This window comes from Planococcus citri, chromosome 4, assembly GCF_950023065.1.
Source record: "Planococcus citri chromosome 4, ihPlaCitr1.1, whole genome shotgun sequence".
Lineage (NCBI taxonomy): Eukaryota > Metazoa > Arthropoda > Insecta > Hemiptera > Pseudococcidae > Planococcus > Planococcus citri.
In genome coordinates, this window is record NC_088680.1 from 557193 (window position 1) to 583945 (window position 26753).

General features: G+C 36.4%; 4 protein-coding genes across 7 annotated transcripts; 3 read left to right on the forward strand and 1 right to left on the reverse strand.

Annotated features, from left to right (window-relative positions):
• The first annotated feature begins 405 nt into the window (after positions 1-405).
• Positions 406-9706, forward strand: LOC135844083 (uncharacterized). Its single transcript, XM_065362189.1, has 5 exons — positions 406-724; positions 6466-6619; positions 6900-7037; positions 7394-7552; positions 8582-9706. The coding sequence occupies exons 2-5, from the start codon at positions 6466-6468 to the stop codon at positions 8644-8646; spliced, it is 516 nt and encodes a 171-aa protein (XP_065218261.1). The 5' UTR covers positions 406-724; the 3' UTR covers positions 8647-9706.
• Positions 9707-12580: 2874 nt separating this feature from the next.
• Positions 12581-13671, reverse strand: LOC135844084 (uncharacterized). Its single transcript, XM_065362190.1, has 3 exons — positions 13294-13671; positions 13030-13174; positions 12581-12909 (listed from the first exon to the last, which is right to left on the reverse strand). Exons 1-3 carry the CDS (start codon positions 13497-13499, stop codon positions 12859-12861), a joined length of 402 nt encoding a protein of 133 aa, XP_065218262.1. The 5' UTR covers positions 13500-13671; the 3' UTR covers positions 12581-12858.
• A 141-nt stretch (positions 13672-13812) lies between these two features.
• Positions 13813-18089, forward strand: Nup107 (nuclear pore complex protein Nup107). Its single transcript, XM_065362181.1, has 16 exons — positions 13813-14230; positions 14304-14441; positions 14528-14664; positions 14758-14916; positions 14999-15124; positions 15213-15311; positions 15392-15585; positions 15672-15911; positions 15987-16257; positions 16337-16533; positions 16608-16806; positions 16884-17018; positions 17105-17281; positions 17374-17502; positions 17609-17710; positions 17816-18089. The coding sequence occupies exons 1-16, from the start codon at positions 14125-14127 to the stop codon at positions 17921-17923; spliced, it is 2517 nt and encodes an 838-aa protein (XP_065218253.1). The 5' UTR covers positions 13813-14124; the 3' UTR covers positions 17924-18089.
• A 148-nt stretch (positions 18090-18237) lies between these two features.
• Positions 18238-22501, forward strand: LOC135844080 (myotubularin-related protein 10-B). 4 transcript variants are annotated; one of them, XM_065362184.1, is made up of 14 exons: positions 18238-18573; positions 19241-19374; positions 19451-19511; positions 19611-19747; positions 19872-20027; positions 20140-20264; positions 20350-20484; positions 20592-20753; positions 20849-21000; positions 21089-21235; positions 21321-21496; positions 21581-21751; positions 21843-22067; positions 22145-22501. In XM_065362184.1, exons 2-14 carry the CDS (start codon positions 19327-19329, stop codon positions 22358-22360), a joined length of 1911 nt encoding a protein of 636 aa, XP_065218256.1. In that variant the 5' UTR covers positions 18238-18573; positions 19241-19326; the 3' UTR covers positions 22361-22501. The 4 variants fall into 4 exon arrangements, with proteins under 4 accessions (XP_065218256.1, XP_065218255.1, XP_065218257.1 ...); XM_065362183.1 differs by lacking the exon at positions 18238-18573 and adding an exon at positions 18783-19068; XM_065362185.1 differs by lacking the exon at positions 18238-18573 and having other exon boundaries at positions 19092-19374; positions 20855-21000.
• The last annotated feature ends 4252 nt before the right edge of the window (positions 22502-26753 follow it).

The following is a 26753-nucleotide window of genomic DNA, read 5'->3' on the forward strand; positions in this document are numbered from 1 at the left end:
ACACGCAGTGTAGAACTGTCAATTTACTGCCTATTTTTAAATTTAATGCAAGTTGATAGCCTTTTACATGTAAAAATGAATGTGATGTTTGTTTTAGGTAATATAAATAATGTATCAGTAACAGTATGGTGGTAGAGGTGGTTCTAGTCTGGTCATGTGGAGACTGTGTGGTATGGTGTATGGTGTATTTTGTATACAGAGTATACAAAACACATCGTACATCTACATACTCCATACTCGGTACATTACATTTACGTCGGTGGTACTGGTACTGGGACTGGGTACTATTACTATAACTACATATACTAATGCTTTGGAAGAAAGGGAAGTATTAGTATATGCGCAAAGGTATTTGCGCAACCAAAAGTCCAGGGAAGCTGCGAGTGCGATGCTATGAGGATGAAATCAATAGCATATCGTATCTCGTATTCTTACTCTTACAAAATTATGCTACCTATTCTGTTCTCGTTCACGTTCACGTCGTATTCTCGGTACTTGTATTCGATTTCGTTTTTGTGTCGGTTCGAGACCATCCTGTGCGAACAAAAGCAGTAATATCGTCCTACTGGTGGCCTTTTTCATTCAAAAAAATTTTTTTTCCCGGATTCTTCGGTTTTTTTTGAGGATTGTATTATTTATAACGTCGCCGCCGCTGGAACAGAGGGTGTGTTACGTGTTATCGAAATTATTCATTCAACGTTGATCGTCTTCGCATCTTGTCAAGGTACCTATACCATTCATCTCATCTCATAATTCATCTATCCGCTATCTCTTATCTGTTATTATTGTTAATAAGCGCTTTACTCTTTTACTCGAGTACGAGTCGATGACTCGATTAACTGATTTCTTTTCACCCGAATCGTGTAACGTGTAGTGTTTTATGCATTATGTATTTACGAGTATGTATTTATAAATTGTGCGTAAAATACTCGTACCCTACTAGGCAGTAGGCAGTAGGCACCTGCTTGTCGCTGACCGCTGCTGACGGTTCGTTATAGTTTTGTTTTGATTTTTAAATTTTGTTTCGGACCGAGGGTGGATAGAAAGGAAGCGGTGCGGTGGCTACTAAATGCCTTTGCTTGCCCTTATCTTATACGATTTCATATACATGTATGTATTTTAATTTAGCTAATTACTCGGCTGGTTCGAGTTATACGTAGATCCGAAGCGAAAAGTTGGCCCTTTACTCAATTGCGATGTAGTCGCCCGAATGACGCGACATACGCTCCTTACAAACGAGTACTATTGGGTATACTCGTACAATACGAATGCGAATGCGAATAAGTATGTGGCCTCTGAGCCTCTAGTGCGATTGAATGGTTTGACCCATGCTACGAGTACGAGTGTGTAAACTGGCGATGGCGATGGATGGCGCGTCGTAGTCGATTAAAATTTATGGAAATTTTCGCCGGACAACTAATTACGAGTATAACGAACTAGATGCGATGAAATTAAACACTTGGCGTACCAGTACAATTAAGTAAGCGAAGAAGCCTGACGCTTCGCTGGTGCAACCAATCATCGTCATCGTCAAAAAGTTGTACCTACTTGTATAAAAGGCATCAGCTGTAGCTGGAATTTAAGCGATTATCACACTCTTTAGTTGGTAGGTAGGTACAAGATTACGAGCTTCAAATGCATACCTACCTACGAGTACGTATAGCAATAGCCATTAGCCAATACCTTTGCGGTCATCAGATGGGTGAAAAATGTAGCTAAGCACTTGCTGTCGCTACGACCATCTACGAGTAGGTAGATATAGGTACACACTACATACTATGTGTAATTATAATCGGATTCGGAGCAAAGATTACCTTCGAACTTTACACAGTACTCGAGAGATAGGTTATGTAGACGTAGACATGTGATGTATGTAGTGTAAGTACTTGATACCATACATATTTTAGGTCTTACGTAGACTCACTTGCAGTTGCACCATATGTACCTACCTAACCTAAGTAGACGAGTAATAATACCTAATATGTAAGGCACGAGCTATGTACTCGAACTCGTACTCGTATTTTGATCTTCTCACCGAGCTGTTGTGAAGAGTTGGAGTACTGACGATGACGATAGACGATGAGAAGACGATGACAAACGACAAGTTCATCGTACTGGTCGTACGTGCTACGTGCTATACCTGGGAGCTGTTGCTGTACCTATGCTATGTACGAGTATGAGTATGTGTATAAGAGACGCCGCACTACACCGCCACCCTGCGGCTGCAGAGTGCAGATACGCAGCGACGTACACGGTGCACGGTGCACAGTACACGCTATGAGTACATTATCTCGTGCTTACCGCCGCTTACCTGCTTGACCTTAAACAATCGAGTCAGTGAAAATTGAATACTCGCTACCATATAATACCTACATAAATGGGTAGGTACTAGGTACCTTACTCGTATTATGTCCAAGTCGAAGCTGAATGCTGCAGGATTCGTCACGTTTCCACATTACGCTGTCTTCGAGATCTATTGCCGCGATGTTGAGGATGGTTCGAATATTCAGTGACAGAATCTGCAACTTGATTACGTTCATTAATTAGTCAAATAGTCATCGACTCGTCGTAGATTGTGAATTTTCAATTCATCGAACTATGTACTTGAAAGACGCACCGCGTGCAAATTAATTCACTCATTGACCAAAACATAAGACTGTTCACTTAAGTTCCTTTCAAATGAACCAGTTTTAGCAAATAATCAACAAGAGGTTTGCCGAACAGGAAAAATCTCCCCCCCCCCGCCCACGGGAAAATTTGGGCGAAAATTTGGGGAAAAATTTTGTAAGCAGGGAAAATCAAAGAATTTATCCCAATCATTCATTCTCCTTTTTCTTTCTCCAACCAAAATTAGATAATAGAAAAATTAACCTCTCACATCAAAAATAATGTCGTTTTACTTTTGAAAGGAGGAGTCCCGATAAGGCCACTTTTTGGCCCCAGGCCAGTTATCGACTCGACCACTCTTAAAATGTTGTAATAAATGTCCAAAGTACAACCCAAAATGACCATTTTTTGGGCTCCAGGGGTTCCCAAAGTTGTGAGTACAAAAAGAATTTTAGGAAACACTGGGTATTATTTTCAAAAAGTTTTTTAGCGTAAAATATCGGTTTGAACTTGATGGACGTTATGCGAAGTGATTTTCCTATTTTCGACCCTCGTGGGCAGAAATTAGGGAGTTTTGATTTTTGGAAAATTTTGAAACCACCATTTTGAATCTACCCCTTTGAGCCCCCCTATAAAGCTTTTCACAGTTTATTAGTATCTGAAAGATCTTCATTCTACCAAATTTTGAGCTCAATAAAATTTTCCGCTGGTACTCAGAAATCCAGTTTTCCATTTTTTTCGCAATTTCGAAATTATGGGAACCTCTGGAAATCTAGAAACCTGCGATTTGCGCCAAACGTATCGTTTTGAGGTATATATTCGATTATCTCGATGAAAAAGTTTAATTAAGCTCCCTGTATATTCGTAATTTTGAACCCTTTTTTTAGAGCCCCCCACTTTAGGCACCCCTAAAAAAGGTGTTTGAGCAAATTTTTTCAAATGAATCGAAGAATTTACATTTGAACCACACTGGCAAGTGCTCGATAATTTTTCATTTGATTTTTCCTGTAACTTTCAAAATTGAGCTTTTTTGGGCCAAATTCTGAGATTTTACTTCGTTGAAATCGTGAAAACGTGATTTGGGCGTTTTTTTAAAGAGTAAAATCTCAGAATTTGGCCCAAAAAAGCTTAATTTTGAAAGTTACAGGAAAAATCAAATGAAAAATGATCGCGAATTTTAATTTTTTGTGTGGTATAAAAGCATCATTTCTCGAACGTTTAAAATTGTTCAACATTTTTGTTTCCAACTCCCCCTTCTCAAAAATTTAGTCCAACCACATCAGGATAATTAGCACGAAGTATACCGAATGGGGGAGGGTCGGGGTCTGGAGTAAAAAGTATAGGTAGTGTAAAATTACTGCTACGCTGAAATGTAAGCCAACGGAGATTTTCTCGATTTTTTTGTCATTTTTTTTTTCGAATTTATTTTTATACCGGAAAAGCTTAATCAATTTAAACGACGATAGCGCGTTCGTGATGATTACGTTGCGCATTGCTTAGTTGATATTAATGATGGTGATAATCGAGTTGGAATGAATACTTTTTTCGTTGGAAATTTTTCATTTCCTCCGCACGTCCACGTACATTGTACTTCTATATGTGACTACGTATGTACTGTGTAGTGTGTAGTACATACGTAATACTTATTTTACTTACGTACATACAGATTGTACTTGAATTACTTGGTTTACCTACTTATTGACTATACCTATCCGATCCATGATTCCTAGTTCCTCACTTCCTACCCCATACCGACCATCTATACGACCTGCCAGCGACTAAAGAAAAAGTATGCGGCCACTGCTTCGAATTTTGAAACTTTGTGCAAGTTTTGCTCGTGGTTTAGAACTCTTGTAATGGAATTTCAGATCATTACCTCATTCCAACCCAGATCCATAGTCAACTAACAAATTTTTAAAAAATGGTTATCGATAGTAATTTTTAATAATAAAATTAAGAAATTCGCTGTTTTTATTGGCGAAATTAAAATTTCCGAACTTTCAGAAATGTCACACACTGCCAAGAGTCATTAATTTATGGAAATTTTTGGTAATTTTTTCCAACCTTTCTTCCTTCCTAATAACACACTTTCAATACGAGTTATCATGTTTGAGATCACGAACACCCCCCCCCCCCCCCACATCACACTATATTTATGTCAGGACTTATTACGTAAAAGAGATGACTCCGAAGGTGCTCAATTTTCACGATTTGGGAACCCCCGAATCGTGCAATTCAATTACAAAAATGTGATGTGGTTTCGGGTTTGAGAAGAGGTGCTCTTTTTTTGACGGTATGTGGAAAATACATACGAATTGTTTCGAATAAAGCGACTTTTTCAGAAAAGAGCCCATTATTAGAATTGCTGTAATTGGGGTCGTATTTGGCTTCATTTTGTGGGGAATTTTATGTAAATGATTTTTTTTTTTTTGGTCGGAGCTAGTTTTTGTGCTGTTGTCGAAAAACTGAAATTTTTAACCCATTGTGCCCTTCAAAGGGGTCAGATCCGAGGGTGCCTTGGTGAATTTTAACTGGTGTTTGGGCATATTTTTTGTTGGTCTGTCTGCGTATGGTACTTGGAATTTTGATGCTACCACAATACGAATGCCTAAAGCAGTGCTATGTGCCACTTGGCAGTTGGCACTTGACTGGCGTTGGTGTCGCAGTCGCTGAGTCGCGTACTCGCGCATAGTGCACATATACGGCGTGCCTAATTTCGCTAATAGCAGTAATAGCTGCGACTGCCAAGTGCGAACTCTGAGCCGCGTAAGCGTAATTACCATCTGCCAGCGCAATTAAGGAAATAGAAATGGAAATAAACGGGCAGCTGCGCCGCACCGCGACGACGCCGCGCTCCCGCTAGCATTATCATCGGACGCGTTTATCGGTTTCATCGTTTCCGCCGACTTGATTTATTCGCCAATTTTACCATTTACTTAGCAGCCATGCTACGATATACGGTTCCGGCGGAGCTGAGCGGAGTACGAATCACTTGGAAAACTTGACGTTGGCTGTACCCTCAAATTTTGGCGCTGGCGCTGGCGATTGCCGTCCTGGCTGCGTGCGAATGTTCTTTGGTAGTCGAGTCTTGATACTCTTGAACGATGGGGAGGGGGGGGGGATCTTATTGGAATGTGTAGAAAATTTTTTCCATCTCTCAACTCGAATGTGGAGATTATGATCACTTGTTGTTACATACCTCTCCTCTACCTATACCTATTTAAGGTGGTAAATTGCAGTTAGGTGCGCTTAATTAAATGAAAATTTTACATTACATTTAGAAGAGTATGAAATGTTTATTTCTCTACGTAGGAGTATGGTTCATTTAAGTGCAAACAGCAGCGTTATTGATAAGATACGAGTGAGTATTTATGTACAATTTTATGGTGTTATATCGAACGATAACCCCACGTACGCCTCTATGTATTGTTTTCAAATATATACTCGTAAATTGCAAGTAGGTATTCGGTATTGTGTGCTATTCTCCTAAAGAATGTGGTGTACTATGCTTATGCTATGTAATGTATGCCAACATGTAGGTACTGATAGGAGGTATCTCTAATTACTTGCCCGAGGAAAGGCTTACAATGCTAGAAATCGTCAACTTTGGTGTAAAAGTTACCGTTATACGGTTGCAGAATAAGAGCGAATTATCCGAATATTACGTACGTTTGTACGTATTTAAAATGTGAATTAGTTACTCCACCTCTACTTACTACCTATATACATATACCTACACTACACGTTACACGAACCTAAAATCTGGCTAAATTTTCATTTTGCATTTTAATGCTGCCTGATTGGTTGGCTATACCTACTCGTATGTTGTCTGATTGGCTGATTTAATGGTTTTTATAGATGATATGGTTTCACAATGCGTGTGTTTGGGTGGCGATTGTGCTGATTTCAATTGCTATTACGGTCGTTCACAGCGATCCGCTACCAGCAGCCAAATCTAAAGTCGTCTCCGAAACATCTAAATCCAATACTAGACACGATCATTCCGCAGATGGTGAGTATATAAGTACGACTACGAGTCAACTCCATATTGTGTGCCGATTTTGTCATCTATTTAAAAAAAAAAAAAACCAAAAAGAAGTCTGGACTTTATCCCTTGAGCGATGACTTAATTTTATGCTGACATCGCTGAGGAAACCTCCGGGTTTGAGCCGGAGGTTTCCTCAGTGATGTCAGCTTTCAAGGGATATGTATGTAATCGTAGATTGTCTCGCTACGTACGAGTATTAGTATGAAAATATAGCGTAAACTTGAATTCAATTCGATGTTATCAGATTGCCAATACACGAAAGGACCGTGGTCGACGTGCAACCAGCAAACTTACACAAAAAATCGTACGTTGACTTTGAAAGCCGGCCAAAATGAAGCTAAATGCCAAAAAACCAAAACGATTGAAAAAAAATGCAAGAAAGGTACGTTTTGCCCCTATAAATTGTATTTATCACGCTTTAGTTGGGTATATGTTACTTGGTTACTCGAGTGAGAAAGCAGCGTAGCTTTGGCGTATGTGTGGTGTTAGGGACAGGGAGGTACCTCCGTCGTGGGTCGCGTCGTGGGCTTCGTGCGCCGAAATTTATTTAATTTTTTGCGGCGCACAAAAAAAATGGCCACAGAAGGTACCCAACCCGTTCCCAGACCCTGTGCGACACACTGCGTGACTTACCAAGTCGACATTCCGTTTCCTGGAACTGTAATATTAGTACCTACTCGTAGTATACCGGTTTTTTGTTTTTGTTTGATTGTGGTTTTTTTTTGCGGTATCAAAAAGGTTGCCGATACGAGAAAGGAACTTGGAGTAAATGTAACGCCGACAACCAAATGGTTCGCACGGACGTGCTTAGAAATCCTAACGAGAGTGACCAGTCTTGCGAGAAAACCAGAGTGACTAGGAAAAGCTGCAAAAACAAAAACGACCGTCAGACCAAAGGTTCCGATTTTTTTCTTCTTTTACGTTATACTCGTAGTTATACCATACCTTACATACGTAGTATGAGGACCTTACTTTGGTATAGGTACTTAATATACGAACTACCTACCTATTTGATACCTACTCGCTGTAATAGACGGTCAGGTGAACGAACCTATGTGTACTCGTAGGTAGGCTGATGTTTTCATCATGGGAATTGGCCATTGAGTACTTTTTCAGCGGTAATAAGTACTCGTAGCAATAGAATGGTTTACCCTTGTAGGGGTAAAGATGATTCCCAGAAAGCCCGAAAACTGAAGCATTTTACAAAATTGGGCAAAGTGCGAGACAAATTGTATAAAACATTGTCAAAGAGTTGAAAAAATGTTGCAGAGAGTCTGGACAAACTCTTTGAAAAAAAAGTTACTTATATGTAGTTGGAAAAATACTCCTTATGGGATTTTTCTCGGTGGCTTAAGATATCTACATCAGTTGGGAATGAATAAATTCGATTTTATAAAGTCAAGATCAAGTGCGGATTGGTTTATGTTTGTCTTTTTTTTTTTCATTTTGTACCTAATATTCGCAGATTTATCTGAAATTGAGAATTCAACTAGGATAATTTTCTCATTCGAAGACGAGTGTATCGAGTGGAGTGGTTCCTTTGAAAGATGTTATCAAAACGCGTTTTCAAAACCAAATTCCTCATAACCCACGTGTGATGTTTCTTTTTTTGTGAAGGCAGGGGAGAGAGGGGAGCTCCTTAGACTGACAAGGGGGCGTTCAGAAGCGAGTTGCCTTGTCTACCTTGATCATGGCCGCAAGCTTGGAGCGGAATACGAGTTGAAAAACGCTGTAATCTGAACGTTTATAATAAGATTACAACCCTAAAATCACGTTTCCTGTCTCGTCTATGTACAGCGCGTAACTACAGCATATTATTGTAGGCTATATTTGTGTTAACGTAGAACGTAGCATCGAGAAAGTCGAAAGATACACCTTTACCTAATACCTACCTAATTTAAACGTGAAACTTTGTATACGTTTTAGGACAGAAAAGAAAACACAAACAACAAGATACATCGACGGTGAAAAACAAGAGTAAACAAGATTAGATAGGCATACGTATAGTTATTTTTTTCATCTTGTCGACATCTTCTTATACTTACTTCATGTTCATATCAAACAAATCGATTCCACGAGATTGAAGAACACCCCTTATAAAAACGTGTTTTTTATTTATTTATTTTTTATTTGAAAGAAGAAGAAAAAAAAATAGAAAAATTTATACCTATTTATAATGTACCTAATTAGAAGCGTGTTTAAATTGCTAGATAATTATTTTTATTACGTTTTGTATCGCGTATACGCGTACGCGTCATTTTGCTTTCTTTTATGTACACCTACTCGTACTTTTTGCCAAATTTTTCTGCCCATCCCTCTTGCCGTAAAAAATGGTGTATCCACAATCCCACAGCCTCGGATTAACGTACTCGTACATTGATTGGTGCCGAATTGCCGATATACTCGTATGTGTCCTCCGGAATGGCATCGTCACTAGAATCTCGTTCATTATCCGTTCTACATACATAGGCCGAATTAACCCTTATAGTATGATTTGGACAACGTAACTACTGTACTCGTATTTAGGTACCATAATCCTCTCATCCTCGTGTGCGACTAGAGTCAAATGATAGCCGATGGATTCCGTATTTGTACCAACGAGTACTTATCTAAAATCTGAATTGATATTTAGGCCCTATAATTTCATTAGTTAACGCTGTCACAAAGCGTGCGTACGTGTGTAGGCTGTGTACCTCATAATAATAATTAATGTATTGGAATGTACGTAGACGTACATGATATGTAGGTACTCGTAGCTTAAATTGACCTACGGCATAATGCTCATTCATAAGTCTACTTATGTGTGTTTTTTTTTGTTTTTTTTTTGCGTATATGTATTTACTGTATCGAAACGAACTACATATTTTATCGTTGTATCTACTTATGTACCTTTGAAGTTTCGGACAATATTATACGATACTCCGTATCTACCTATGTACTACCTTAGTATCTAGAATCTAGTATCTGCTATTCACTCGCACCTAATCAATCGCTACTGAATTTATAATCGATTAATCGTCATCAACGAGCAAAGAATGTATTTCATTTATATTTTTCTTTGTACTGTTTAGCGTTTACCTACTTACTTATTGCTGAATTTTTTTTCTTCGTTTTGTACTATATATTTTGACTATTTTAGAATGAAAGTGGCCTATTTTTTAAAAAACACATTTTTATTATTTTCTTACCTATGTTGTGCCAATCTCCGTACAGTGGGTAGGTCTAGGTGGTACGTAGCTATACGTACCTTGGATATTCGAAGACCTACCATGTGAACAGTGAACAAAGATCAATCATCACTATCGATGATCGAACGTAGGTATCTCATATGTAGATGGATATTGGATACCATATGTATCTAGTATCTACCTTCCAAGTTCGAACTCTTGCGTAGTTATCCAAAGTCCCCCCCCCCCAATTTGTTAATGTTTTGAAAAATTCGAATTTGAATTAGAAGGTGATCTTTTTTCATCGGTCAGCTGTGACCATCTGGTCGGAACAGTAAGCTCCTCAGCTCGGGACTTTTGCTGGATGCGAAGAAGAAAACATTGCTTCTTCTTTCAATTTGCTTCGAGAGAACCGTAGAAAGGGTAATACGCAGCCTAGCACTAATAGTACCAAACATCCCAATTTCAATGTAGGTATCAATTATTAATACGTGAACGGGAAGAGTATAGGTACAGGTACGTAGATTAATGAAAAAGAATGCGAATTCTCCGGTGCCAAAAAACATAGTCATTAGGTATTAATAATTGTGAACTGTGTGATGACGGCGAGTATACAAAGTAGTTGAGTTTTGTTCTGTTTATCTGTCTCGAGTACTTATGTTTTTAAAATTGACTATTCTTATTTTTGAATTATAATAGCCAAAAGGCACTAAAAGTTTATGGTTTACCTATTTCAATTCAACCAGCAATAACATCATCACTCATCAGTTGACAATAATGGGTAATCTTGATTTAACGTTCGACGTTCTGATAATGAGTCAGTCTCGGTATATCGCACATCTATCATCTTTCAGCAGAGGTTGGTCCCCGTGTCATTCAGCGTCTTTAATACAAGATTATACGAGTCCACAATCTCTTCTCTTCGACGACGATAATCGTTTCTCTATAATGAAGCGCATTATCGTGTAGAATTATTAAAATCAAGCTAGTAAACAATCAGATTCCTGTTACAAATGAGAGTCAAGAAGGCGAGAAAAATTTAAAAACATTAATCAACATTTTATTAAGCTAACAAAACAAAACCGTAGGTACATAATTTTTCGTAAATTTACATCGAATGGTCATCAACTAACTGCGAGCATAATTTATGCTGATGGGCCGGCGTTTTGAAATAATCGTCGTGTAGTATAGCTCGCTTTTTACCCAATAATACAGTCTTGAAACTAGGTGTAACCGTGGTAAACTCGTGTCTGTAAAGTCGCCACGGTAGAAACGAATTCATATAAATGGCGACGAACTTGTTGGAATTTTTTTCCATATATATGCGTAACGGATGCAGACAAGAGAATCTATTTAGTAAAATACCCAACGTAAAGGTTACCGATGCTATAGCGTAACACTGAGTTTCCGTCAACAACATCAAACTTTGCGACATCAAATCCATGCCGTATTCGCTGTGAAAGATGAATTTTCCGTGTCGTTCGTTGTATATAACGCATACCATGACAGGAATTCCGAGTGCTTTAATATTGGAGACGATTGCTGCGGCGCGAAGTCGTCTTGGTTTTCTCAAACGATACAATATTTCGCTGTCTAACGCTACGTTGTCCGTTTTCTTCAGCTTCATTTCACCTTCGTAGACCCCGATCGGAAGTTGATAAGTTCGTTTACATAACAAAATTTGACTAGATCGCAGACGAAATTTTCCAGACGAACACGAGCCACACAGCATTCCAGTTGGAAATGAATGACCAACTTTGTATAGAGCGTTCATTGTTGCGTGTTAATCCAAGTTAAAGATGAGATTACCGTAGATGATTGAAATTTCATCGATTAGTTTGATTCCGCGAACAAAAAGATCAACCGGTACGCGACTGAGTTGGATTCTGCGTTTGGAAAAACATTGATAATCGCTTAGATACTGACTTGAAATGATCGTATACAAAACCGCCGACTGTACTCTGTACTATTTTGTCACATTTCTGTACCGGAATTCAATTAATTATCTGCGTATTGAATAATAAAATTAAAAATTAAAAATGTTCAAACTTTGAATTTGACTTCTGTCCTTATCACTGTTTTCGGCATGTCCTTATCAAGCGAAGAAAACAGATGTAAATAATGCATCGAAACCGAAACCGAAACCGAACTCTAAACGAAATCCGTATCGATTGATGTAGTTCCGGTGCGGTTCTAGTCTAGTGTCTATCTCTATAGGTTCCGTTGAATATTGAGAAAATGGAAAATGAAATAATTAATCATCTCCCTCCTGACAGTTGACACTCCTGACTGTGATCCTGATCCTGATTCCTGTCATCCTGTGAACCAACTAGTTACGTTACTACTGAGGAACGAAAGAAATTTTTCAGAGCTTTTCTTTTCATATATTTTTATGATAATCAATTTATCATGATTCATATTTCATGTTTTGTTGAACTTCTGAATAATTGGAAATTACGGCGACGGCCGATCTTACACGAAATTCGAAAATGATTAGGAATTTGGATTGCCAATTTTATAATTTCACGTTTCAAACATTCAAAGTAAATGAATTATGACAAAATTCAAATTTTGCAGAAAATCAACGGCCAATTATCAAGTAGGTATGTCAATCTGAACCAAACCGAAGCTAGCCTTATTGTCACTATCATCTATCATGATTGCACTTCATAGGCAGTAGACGGAGCAATTAGTGAGCAGTGAGCATTGAGCAGAGTATGCATGAATAGATACGACAATTGAAAATAAACCAATACACTTGAACTTTCTTCCATTATTTTATTTATCTACATAAAACAATAAAATGATAAAAATTCACTCGTAAAAAAAATATTAGCGACTAAAAATATACACAGTCATTATAATTTCTATCATACATATAATCCAGCAGGTATATCGCTAGTAGGTATAACAATAATGACGATGTGTCTGGGAACAAAATAACCGTAAACTGTACATAATTAGGCGACCCACTAATTCGTTAGGAATGTTCGGACAACGTTTTAGAATGAAAAGTACTTCTGAATTATCGAGATCCTATTCTATATCGTCGATCGAATACGGAGCTTGACATACTGGGCAAGCACTCTGAAAATAAAAATAAACGTATTCGTATTTAGGTTCACATGATGTCAGTTGAATACGCATTACCTACGTCTACGTAATGTACGATATTAATGTTGTTTAATTGTGCTCATTTTTTTTTACCTGCAGCGCTTGACCTTCAGCTGTTGAACTTAAATGGTCACTAATGCATCTACAATGAAACCTGTGAGTGCATGGCAAAATTGTCAAATCGTACTCGGTGTTTTGAATATTACGAAAACAAATTCGGCATCGGTTTTCATTGCCTCTGCGAACAAATGAAATGAAGAAGTTCAGTACGATTCTTTTAGGCCTCGATAAGTTTTTACTTTTGGCGTATTATGATACGTAGAAGAATGGTGTAATATTGAAATCGTCGGAGTATACCTGTCTGGCTGAACATCGACTTGATTTGGCCTTTCTTGAATTACAGGCTGAAGCGCTCCATCTCCTCGCCTATTCCGCCGACGAGGATCTGCATTCACGACGTGTAATTGTTCTCCACCGTTCAAGGCATAATAGACGGTCAAAGCACCAACTGTGATGGCTGTAACAACAGCTAAACCAAGCATTTGAATAACACCACTCGGCATGATTTTCGATTTTAGAAAGCGATCATGATGATTTAAGTAAATATGAACCGTTCACGTAGATGACGGTAGCTTGTTAATTATTTTACACGTAAATAACAATGAGTAATTAAAAATTGGTCGTGAAACGAGCTAAACTGAGTACGTAGTTTTTTATTTTACAACAAAAATAAAATAGATAACAGCAAGAATAACAATAACAAATAACGTAACGAATAACCAAGCAACGATAACCGAATAACCGAAAACAGTATAATGAATTGCACGGTGTACCGTTGTCCGAAGTCAAAAAAAGTGAAAAAAATTCAACTGTGTGGGGAAGGGGAAGGGAAAGCTCTAAAGTGCAAAAAAACGATAAAATGCTCGTTTTCCGCCGTTTATTATTCGTTTCGAAATGATTAGCATTTGTTTTACTTATTTTTACTTCTTTTCTTAATTGATGAATTATAGTGTACGTTTTTCAACTATCCGGTTAAATACTTATTTACAGTTATAATCACGATGTGTTCAATTTGAGTAACCCGTATCTCGATCCGGTGTTTCCATAACCGCTCTTCATTATCATCTCGTTGAATCGTGCATTAGCCGGCGTAAGATTGCAACTGTATAATATAATACTCTACTCAAAATGGCTGTTCCCCCAGAAATTTGGATGAATGGGAAGTTCAAATCGATCATTAGCTCACCGGAGAATAGTTTCATAGCCAATTCAACTCGATATTCGTGCAAGACTAGTGAGTAAAAACTTCGTAGACGGATTGGTTGAAATACGTAGAATCGAATATTTACTCTACTTTCGTTTTGCAGGTTTAAATATCGAAATTGAAGAAACGTTCAGTGTGCCTTACCATTCTAAAACCATGGATAATATCATCTCGGAAACGAGAACTAGCGAGTATGGAAGATGTTCATCCAAAGCGACGTCGGGTTACGACTCTCAGACCAGTTAGATATCATTCTGTTCTTTCATATTTTGCTGTATAAATTCTAGATTTTTCCATTAATTCCGCTTCTTTTTAACGCTATTTCAGGTGTGGAATCGCTTTGTCGTCAGTTTTTGGAAATCGTCGAAGTTTATAACTCTCGCGAACAAGTGTTCGATATGATGAGTACTTTTTTCAACACTTGTTCAGATTTCGCTCAATGTTCGGCAAATTTACGCTCGCAGGTGAAATCGCAATGATTTTTGTTTTACCAACGGTTGCATTCCGTTATATTGAATATAGATGAAGTGAACCAACTTTTTTCAATTTTTTCGCAGGATAAAATATGGCTAGAAAATGAGAAAAACACTTGGAGGCTGATGTACGCTTTGTACGAAAACCGTTTACATTATGTGAACGAAGATTTATGCGTGAACCTTGATAATGATCTCGATATTATGAAAAATCTTTTTCAAAACAACGATTCTATGAGAGAGGTAACTTCTTTTTGTTTTTTTTGGTCGAATTCGTATTTTTGTGTTTTGGAAATGTATATTATAAAATGTGAAACTCGAATAGTGTCAATTGGTGGTGGATTGGTTGGAAGAATGCGCCGCTGTACGTACTGATCGGAATGGACAACCGAAAATGTCTCACTTTACAGACAAAACCGTTGTTTGGGAGAATACTTTACAACAGTTACAAGTATTTGCATTTGTTTTAGTAAAGATTGCTGTATCTTCCATGCGATTGTACTTGTAAGTTGTATGTACACGAATGGGAATAATTTCAGATAAGAAATGTAGCGTACTCCAGTCAACGTGCTCTTGTCACCGCTATGGACCCTGACGCTCCGCAGAGGCAAAAGAAACAAATACACGATTTAGACGAGGTAACTGTCGCGTTGAATCTGCCGCATTACTCAATATATTCTGACGCGACCTTTACATATTCGAATTTATTTATTCGCAGGAAGACGAGACCCGTTTATTGGAACAAATATTTTTGGAAATTCGTTGCGGTAGACTAAATAAAGCCGTGGAAATCTGCTGTCTATGTGGACACAAGTGGCGCGCAGCTATTCTGCAAGGTTGGATGTTATTCAACGATCCCAATTTTAAAAGTTCGGACGGAGCGTTAATTTCAGCTTTCGGAAATCCTCACAGGTAGTTGGCGAATAATGTTCTTTTACCGTAAACATCGTAATATTATATCGTGTCAACAACTTAACACTAATTCGTTCGCTTTTCAGAGATATTTGGCGCGTGTGCGCGTGGCGTTTAATCCAAAATTCGCAATGTTCTAATATCTGGAAAGCGATTCTAGGAATATTTTGCGGTAATTTATCGGTGTTAGTACCGCATTGTAAAGATTGGGAAGATCTGTTGTGGGCTTACATGAAAGTGTACATAGACGTTAAAGTTGAACAAGAAATTCGTGCCGCGAACACCAAACCTCGGGCCGAGTATCCGGATCAGTATTGGGATTTTAAGTAAGTGAAATTGACGAACGTAGGTATCCTGAGTGATGGCAGAGGCTTAATCGAAATCTTTCGCCATTTGTTCAGGTTCAGTGTGAACGAGATATTCGAAGAATTAGCCGGATTCAACGACAACGATATCAGAGTAGAAGCTTGTACGCCGGAACGAATCGTGCAGCGTCTAATTATCACCGATCGCATTCCAGATTTGATATCGGCGATGTCTGATTGGTGTTGTCAGGAGAATCCTAATCCGCATTTAATAAGAATGGCCGCTCACGTCGTAATTTGTTTGCGATTAGTAGGCGTGCATAGTGATACCAGGAAATCAGACGTTATTCTACGTTCGTACGTGAAGGTAAAATGATAAAACTGTGACTCTCTTCGGTCTATCGAAATTGTTGTTCGTTACATTGTTTTTTTTTTCAATTGGTCAGATTTTAATGAAAATCGGAGATGCGAAATTAGTAGCTTATTATACGGCTATGCTGAACGAAGAAGATCAGATAGTTTACTACTCGGAATTCTTACAAAGTATAACTGACGAAAGCGAACGCATAAAATGTTTAGAAGCGGCCGAAATGTGTAATTTGCAAATAGAAGCCATTACTAAATACGTTGTTCAAGTCATAAGGTATGTACCGATGTGCTTATGTAATGGTTGAACGAGCACGGTGCTAATATCGCGTAAATTGTACTTTTGTTTAGAAACAAGGCAAACGAAGAGAGCAAATCGCTTGATTTAGCTACCGGAATAACCAAAGAAGATCAAGAGAAAATATCGGCTTTAGATTTAATCATGCATTATTCGCAGCAAAGACACGAAGCTATATGGGAAACGAACGCGCTAGTCCGGTATTTCCTTAGTCAACGAAACATACAAGCGGCTAATTACGCTTTCTGCAAAGTAACCACCATTAACGTGTTTAATGATTACGTTAATTATTCCGTTTCGTTAGATCGCTAATTTCTATTACATTTCAGATCCCGGAAGATTCGATAAATATGATATTAGAACAACTGGAAATAGATAAAGAAACGTTGCACACGAATCCGGAAAGCGTTCCTAGTAAAATATACGCCAGTATCAGAGAATATTTTTCGTACAAGGTTTATCTGGTGAGTGCACCGTACCGTATAAGTTACGCGTAAATAGCGCGCAGATTTTATCGATTCGTTGAAATTCAACTGGGATTTATTTGCAGAATGCCGAAATGAGATTCGCCGATTGGTTTCATACGTTCCATAAATTGGAACCATCGCGTCCTCAAAAACCGTCCGACGATGCTCAGTTTACTCAAAAAGTCGCCTACGAACATCATCTTACGCAGTATAACAATGACTATCAAAGATGGACCAGTTCTGTAGACGAACAGACTAAGGTGCGTAGTTCGCTCGCATTGTCTGACATCAGCTGCGTTGATCGGCGACACTTATTAAATCGTCGATACTAATATTTTGATTTAATGGTTAGATTGTGAAATCGCATTTATACAACGTTTTATTGTTCCCTGATGGCGGATGGCTCGTTGAAAACCGATATTTCGAAGACTCGTCGCGAATTGCGCAAATGAATGCGCTTCGTAAATTGTGTATACCGAAGGTAAAATTTGATTCATTTCATCGCTAGTGTCTGTTTATTTCGCTAGATAATCGATCGACTTCCGAATTATCTATCTATACCTACGTCATGTTTTGCGTGTTTTTAGATTGTAATTTTACTGCATACTGTACTTCACTCGATACAGTTATACGACGAATGTTTAAAGTTGGCTGAAATAATAACTTCCGAAGAAAACGAAATTTATAAAGTTTGTAGCAGATTGTACATTTAGAATTAGCTTCTCGAAATTCTCAAATTACGCAATCGTAAAATAATAATTCATCGGGTAACGTTTTCTGTGTGTTTTTTTCAGGCGTATTCTAAACAAGATCTCGGCGAAATTTTAAAGAAGATTTGCGATTCCTCCGTATGTCTTCTAAATAATGGAAAAGATCCTTGGAGTTTACCGGTGTCATCGTGAAAACCATCGTGTTATGACGATTCGTTAGAAAATTACGATGGTTCAGCTGTTCGTTTACCGTTTGCGAATTCACATGTATTTAATTAAGAATCTTTTTTTTTTATTTCGTCTTCTTTTAGCATTTGTATTTTTATTTTTTTGAAATTGAAAATTTTTTCTCAATGTATTCGTCTATTTTTAATGAATAAGCAAATAAGCATTTCTGACGTTTGTAAGATGATAACACCTTGGTATGTGCAACCGTACGTGTAAGTGTTGCTGTAGCTGTCTTCAATTTTTGCTATTTTCAGTTTTTTGAAATATCAACTGTCCATAGAGGTAAGAAATTAGAATGCTTGCGAATACCGGACGAAGAAATTGTTGATAGTAGGCTAGATAGTAGATACTCGTCCTAAAGTTCAAACTGGACGATGATGTTTGTAAATGGAAATCCACCCGAGGAGTTTTTTTGTTGAAAATGACGATCGACTTGTAAGGTGATAGAAGAATAATGATGACAATAATGCGGGTGAATTAGTGTTTTGTGCGATGTTATTGTCAGTGGTGTTGAAATTCGATCACTTGTGCAGTCAGAGTTCCCGTTGCACCGGAGGCAAAAGCTGTAGCAGACGGTGTCGGTATTAATTTGGACAATTATTCTCCAATAAACTGTACGTATTTACGCAAATCTATTGTTATCGCGTGATTATGAAGCCTAAGAATAGAAATTTAGTTATGGAAAATTTCATCGTATACAAAGAATCGACGTCATCGGACTGTTTATTTATTCCTCGTAGTCCATTGTTGAGAAGCAAAGCGATTAAAAAAAGTAACAATGGTGAAAATTGCACGAGGATTGTTAATAAGTATTGCATGTGTTAGCTGAAATAGTGAAATACTTATGTCGGAATAAAATGCTCTTGCACTTTTCTTATGACATAATGCATTGTTACCTACTACATTATGCTAGAATGTAGAATCAAAATAGTTGTTGATTTGATTGATAATTTGGTAGTCAGATTGGCGAGTGATATTGATGTTAGATGTAAATTGAAACCATTTCGTTCCGAAATTATTAATGACGTATGTAGGTAAATTTCAAATTTGTAAAAATTGAGCTAAATTTTTTATTTTGGCAGAAGTTGTCACAAGTAGCGCGATCATCGGTAATATTCTTACTTAATTCTTATCAGTTGTTACTTCGGCGAGGGGAGTAAATTGAGTAAATACAATCGAAATTGGAACACGAATGATGGCGTTAATTTAATTAGATGACATTATATGTGATTATTAATTTATTTTCCGTGAAAAATGTGACATAACCGTAAGTTTTGTTAGTAGTTAGATTGTTGGTAATGGATGCCAATGTTAACCGAAACGGATATTAGCTGCATATCGATGAATTGGATCTCAATATTTGAAACATGAGTACGAGTTTTAAGAGTTACGTTGATTTGGATAAAAGCGATCAGGTAACGTAACAATATAGAGAACCTATTCACCTTACTACGTGTATGTATAATTCTAACACATCTCGTTATTTTCCAGACGCTTGACAGCAGTGCGGATGAATCTTTCAACGAGCAACTGACACCGAAAACGTTACGCGGTAATTCATACATTTACTTGTCGTAGAGTGCATCAATTTGCCCAATAATTCCTGTCAATTACACACCCCGGTCTAAATGAATGTATCGTGTGTTTTTAGGCGAAATGATCATAGCGAAAGCTCATTATGTGCTGCTTTTCACTCCGATTACCAGCCAGAAAAATGGTAAATCTGGCGTTCTAACGGTTACCAACTTTAGATTATCGTTCGTTACATCCGAAGATAAACCCGCCGAAGTAAGTGACGAGTAATGTAATTTTGGTTGCATTCTTGTTCTAAATTGTAGTATGTATCGAGCAATGCCTCCGAATTTTCAGTTTTTGTTCTCTAATACGAATTTATATTTTTTTTTCAAATTAGGATTCGTTGTATCAAGAAAACTTTTTTTTGGGACAATACGACGTATGCCTGTCTAATGTCGATTCGCTGTATTTATTCGCAAATGACAAAAAGAAAAAACTATTACCTGATACACGAGTTCCTGATAAAGTGAAAACGCTTCAAGTTTTATGTAAAGTAAGCTCAACCAACGGTGTACTTGGCCGCTTTCGATCGCTTTCGTTTTATTTTCATCAATCGTAGGTACTCGTAGATTCGTATTAATTTCGAATGCGCTGAATTTTTGCAGAATATGAAAGTATTAACGTTTAGTTTTAAATTTTCGCCTGTGGGACATGGTAAACAGTTGACCACTGGTTTACTGCATCATGCCTTCCCTAAACGCCATCGGCTTCTATTTGCTTACGATTACAGGTTCGTAATACGAGTGTATACTAATTTAATATGTACTTTTGATTTTATTTCGTGTTATTTTATTATTTTTCTTCGTATGTTGCAGCGAACCGTACGTAGAGTACAAAACTCAAGTACCTAACTTTCGAAATCCAGAATCGTGGGAACAAGAAATGGAAAGAACCGGATGTAAAGGATGGCGTATATCGCGACTAAATCGAGATTTTATTTTTTCTCCTAGGTGCGTATTCTTTCAACGGATTTGACCGATCACCGATGGGTCATTGGAAGAGCCTATTTTGATACGATGTTTTGTTTTTGGTTTTTTATGTGCCCGAATTCGAATAGTTTACCACAAGTGTTCGTAGTTTGCAAAGACGTCAGCGATAAGCAAATAAACGAAGCGGCGCAGTATTTTCGTTGTAAACGGCCTCCGTTGTGGTGTTGGAGTTCGAAAAGCGGAGCTGCTTTGGTTAGAATGGCTGATTTAATTCCCGCTGATCAAGATCGGTGAGTAATTTAGTACTATAGATACCGATACCGATACGTTTACGTAGTTAGGCGATAGCCTGCGATGATTCGATCATTAAAAAATGTTCAATCAGTTATAGAAGTCACGAAAACACTATGCTGGAGAGCGTTAGGCGTTCGCATCCGCGTAAGACTGCGCCGATAGTTATCGACCTCACTAAGGACGCGCCATCACCTCGTGATTTGGAGCTGAGTTACGCAAAATTACGAGAATTATGCGCACCGGGTAAATGAACATTTTTCAATTGTAAGAGCACGGTTTTCTGTAGTTGGATAATTTTGAAAAATTGTCGTTTTGCGTCGGATTTTTGCAGATAGTTCGAGACAATTTTGGATACAAGACAACCATTTCTATTCCTTGTTGGAGAGTTGCAAATGGCTGTTGTATGTTTCTAATTGTTTGGTTAAAGCTGACGAATCTGCTAAATTATTGCGTAAAGAAATTACCGTCGTTCTTCAAGGTTTGCGGTTAAGTACAGACCACAAATATCGCTATTTTCGTACTGTCTTTGTAATAATAACTTGGTTTCGATTTCACGTTCGCAGAATTGGAGGGTCGCGATATTTGTTGCGTTGTTTCTTCTTTAACGATGTTGCTGCTTGATCCGCATTACCGAACGTTTAATGGTTTTCAGTCTCTTATCCAGAAAGAATGGGTCATTATGGGCCATCCGTTTTGTTCTAGACTTAGTCACGTATACACTCAGGAAGATAATCAACAAGTGGGTGATGCGGTTTTTTTAAAATCGACGAAAATTCGCTCTACGTGTTCGTATAATTTTCTACGTCCATGTTTTGTGTTTCAGAGTCCAGTTTTCTTATTATTTTTAGACTGCGTTTGGCAAATCTTGCAGCAATTTCCCACCCAGTTTGAATTCACCGAGACGTATTTAACGACGTTATGGGATTCGGCGCATATCTCTATATTCGATACTTTCCTATTCGATTGTGACAAGGACAGGCTGAATGCGGTCAATGTGAGTATCGTTTCCACTTGTTTAGTATCCGTTCGTTTCATCGTATACTTCGTACCTCGTATTAATCGTAAATCATGTTTTATTTCTGAAGGATTCGCAGAACCCTTTGGTGCTGCGCAATATTTGGGATTGGGGAGAAATGTTTCCGGATAAAGACATATCTTTGTTTTATAACCCTCTCTACGTTGAACCACCTTCACTTACGCCATCTGAGCCGTTATGTATTCAACCTTACGTTTCGGATTTACAACTTTGGTCGCAATGTTATTTTAGGTTTTTACCTTTGTTGGAAATTACCGAAGGTGGTAAGCCCCAGGTAAGCGATAATCATGCGTATTCGTCGATGTTTCATCAGTTTCGTGTATAATTTACATATCCTTACGTTGATTCAAGATTGATTTGACTGCACGAGCTTTACTTTCGGAAGATGAATCGTCGGAGGACGTATTTTCGGGCGCTTATCACGTCGGATCGTTTTTTCCATTCACGCATTGGAGAACGCAGACCAAAGTTCCACCTTCGTCTTTATACGTTAATACTAGTTTTACCCTAAATAACAGCGACGTACAGCTTGATACTCAATCTGTAATGACTGTAACGCATTTATAACATCTACTACCGAACTTCAGTATTTATTTTTCTAACAAGTGCATTGGTAGTCTTCCTGCTGTAATTATTTTTTATTTGACAATATTTTATCATTTTATGTACCTGAGTCATTTAAGAAAGTATTGTATTTCGCGTGAGAAATGATTTTATTTTGTTTGTCGTCGGTGAAATGGCGTCGGAACGCCTATCATTATTATTGTAATTAAGGGTATGTTGGTTGAATTTATTACGCTGTCGAAACCCCCCACAATAATTTTCTCGTTACGTTTTTATATCGCTGAAAAAATGAAAAAAAAATATCCCTACGTTTTTATCGTAACTTTGATTTTTTGTTCCAAATTTCGTTATGTTTCCGTTTCGTTTTTTCTTTATCATCGTGTTTTTCATAGTATTTTGTTTCAGCTTCAATTTTTTGTCGTGTTTAACGTTATTACTGAATTTTTTCGTTTTTATTTAGTTTTACCAAAAAAGTGCCTTTTTGGATTTTTGTTACAATTATTTTTGCTTTAGAAATATCGTGATTTTTTTTCGTTTTGGTTTTAAAAAATATGGTTTTCGTAACGTTATACTGAAAGAACTTTGGTTATAGTTATGCCTAGCGCTTGAGTTATACACTTTCAGCATGGAATTTTTCTGAATTCTGTTATGTTTTCGTTGCGCTTTTCATAGTGTAAAAAAACTAAATTTTTTTCACTGCGTGACTGCGTTTTTGTTTTAACTTTGATTTTTTTGTTCCAGATTTCGTTGTTTCCGTTTTTTCTGCGTGACGTTTTTCATGGTGTTAGTAAAAACGATTTGTCGATTTTTTTTTATATTTTTGTTTTAGCTTCGATTTATTTTGTTATGTTTAACGTTATCGCTGAATTTTTTCGTTTTATCGTTTTCATCTAGTTTTGCGGTCAAGTTTTGTCATCATAACGTTATATGTACTGAAAAAAAATCCGTTTGTTATACCTTTACCGTGGAATTTCAAATTTCGTCGTGTTTTCGAGTCTGGTTCGTTGTGTATTTAGTTTTCATTTTTTGTAACCACCCTTCTTTTTTATTTATTTTGCCATCGCTGTTTCTGAGCACCCTGTATACTTGGATGACGTCATCAATATCGCTCAGCGTGATGTAGGCATTTCTTATCTTTATACCAATCAGTGTAAAACCGATGATTCATCCAACAAGGTTTAAGCAAATTTTATAGACCCCATGCTGAGACATCTGCCTTTATCATCTGTATGTAACAGGTGTTTTAAATTTTCAAAAGTATACAATGGTGAAAGAGATAATAAAATTTTCGAAAACGAATGATGGTATAAAAGATAAGATAACATTCACCTGCCCACCTGCGGACGTGAGGTAGAATTCTTTTATGAGTAATAATTTTTGAAATCCCAACAATGAAGAAGCAATTTGGTCACGTCTCGGCATTAAATTTATTTTGAAATAACAGTTCCGGCTTGCAACAATGCCTTGTAGGAGGGGTCTGGGTTATCGGGTTTTCCCTACTCTGGTTGACTGTCTGCTTTGCAAAATTGCCCAGTGGGAGGGGCTTCACTCACTCCTATTCTGTTTTGTTGTTGACTTCGGCCGCATTTTGAAATTTTCGATGACAGTTCGATTTCGGCCTTCGAAGCTGATGGACAGTCGCGAGTTTCTTCCGTTTGCGATGGTTGTGCGCCGTGTTTTCGTGTAGTTTAGTGCCCGTTTTTTGATTTCTTAGTTCGCGTACAATATATTATGTAGCTGACGTAACCCTTTGCTGTAATATCGGTAAGTGCATTTTTATTTATTTCATTTTTATTAACTAGTTATTCCTGTTGAATAAATTGCCTGCTATTTTAATTCGAAAAGCCAGTAATTTTTTTGTTTGTTTGGTAGTTGAAGTTATTTTTTTCCCTGAACTAGTGAGATCATCGGAGAAGGTCGTTATTTTGGTGATTTGATTTTGTTATTTTTCGATTAATTATTGGAATTTAATTCAGTTAGAATTTCTAATTGATTTTGTATTTTTTCTGTTTCGTTTTACTTTATTTTCAAAAGTTGTCGGAATTTTTGTACATTTGAAGCTATGCAATCCGCACAAAGTTGGCAAGCTCACTAGACTTTCCCATATTTGCTTTACCCTTGATTGTAGAAAATTTAATATTTTAGGGCATGGATTTTTTGCTTTCTTATTGGGTAATGTAATTGTTGACGCTGATTTTTCATCTTTCAAAACCTGGTTTAGGAATAAACTCATCTGTTTAGGTTAGCTATTTCCTTGACTTTTTTTTTAATCCATTAAACTTTTTTTTGACACTTGATTTTTTGTGAGTAGAATTTTGTTTTCAGGATAAATTTTTCTATTACTGGATTTAAAAATTGATTTTTTTTTAAATTTTCATCAACGTTGAATTTTTTAAATTTTTATTAGTAATGCCGAATTTCTGAATTATGTTTCTTTTCAAATCAAACCAATAATTTCTCATTTTCAAATCAAATCAACAGGTAATTACTAATTTTTCAAAATGTAGTTCAATTTTCAAAGAGAAATTTTATTAATTTTATTCAGGAACGTTGAATTTTTAATGAGAAATTTTATTTTGTGTTCCCCATCAACTAAATCAGTTTTGGAGTACCTACTGCTAATTATCCGCTCTGTAAATTTTCAAGTAAGTACGTGTTGGGATTCTGTTTGAAACTTCATTTTAGGGTTTTTTGTTCTTGCTATAATTTTATATTTTTTTCTCCAATTAGTTTTACTTGTATTTAAAAAGATCATTCGTGCATTTAAAAAACAGATCTTTCACCCAAACTTTTTTTTGAAGCCCCTTTCCATCAATTGATGTACATGAGTTCTGGAAAAACGTATCAACATTTTTTAGAACTTGGGATTTTTTCAAATTGTTGGTTTTTTTTCAAAAAGGTTGAATTTTTAACATTTTATCGCTTTGGTTTCAGTTTTTTTAAAGGAATATTTCAATAAGTTGCAATTGGTAAAGTATTAAAATTTTTAGAACTTAGAAATAATTTTCAAATTGTTTTTCCAAGTTTTCAAGATTTTATCATTTAAATTTCATTTTTTTTAGTCGTTTTCTAAAAAGTTATGTTAATAGGTTGCAATTTTTCAATTTTTGTCTATTGGAATTTTTATGAGTTTTTTTAAAAATTAATAGTTTTTTTTCAAAGGGTTGGATTTTTTCTCAAACGTGTTTTTCAAGTTTTTAAGATTTTATCATTTAAATTTAAATTTTAACTTTGGGTTTTTTGCAAAATTGTTCAATTTCTGTTCTTCTTTCAAAGAGTTTTTCTCAAATTTTTGAGATTTTATTATTTAATTTCCATTTTTTGAAAACTGTAATGTTACAAACTTCTTCAATTGCTGGAGTTTTTTCTAAGTGGTTTTAAATTTCAAATTTTATTTATTTCGCTATATTTTTTAAAAATTTCAAAATTCTATTTGATTTTTTCAAATTACTGTGTTTTTTTTTGAAAGTAGTTGCATTTTTTCTCAAATTTTTCAGATTTAATCATTCTATTTCAATTTTTTTATTGATTATTTCTCTGAATTAATTTAAATTTTGAATAATATTGACCATTTATGGTTATACATTTTTTTTTAATTTGAAAATTTTATGAAGGTTCTATTTTTTTAAATTATCAACTTCTGAAATTGGTCAGTTTTTTCTTAGCTATTTCAATTTCAAATCTTTTTCAATTGTATTGATTTATTAATTTTCTTTTAAATAAGTAAGTACATTTTAATTTTTTGTGTATTTACAATTTTTGATCCTAATATTTTAAATTACCTATTCTTATCATTCATATCTTAAAATTTTATTTGATGTTGAGCTTTTGAAATTTGTCAGTTTTTACCAGCATCATTGAATTTTTAGATTACTTTTTCCCCTTTTTCTAATTACTTACTTGTACTAATTTTTGGAACACTCGTGGGAAGATCTGCATAATTTTTGACTTGTTGATCAAAATTTTATTCTTCACGCTTTTCTGTATTTCTAAATCAGTTTGGTTTGTTGAAAAAAGTGTGTAATTTTTATGAAAATTTTAAATGTAAGTTTTCAAATCTTAATTTTCTTGTGAAAAGCTGACTACATTGAACAGCTAATAATCACTAATCAGCAACGAGGGATTGACTTGCGGTTGCGTATTTACGGCAAACTAGTTATGCAAATCTATTAACATTGGTGTTGCTGACATGTTTTAAGTAAAAACTCCGGCTACTGTGTACAGCTGGGCTTATGATTGTCCGTAACTCTTACGGCCGTAATTTTTTTTCTTCTTTTCTGTAAAAAAAAAAAGTTACCATATGGACAATGTGAACTACATACACCATAGCAATTCTTGTATTTAACTTTTCTGTAACAGACTGTAATTTAAATTACGGCTAGTTACGGACAATCAT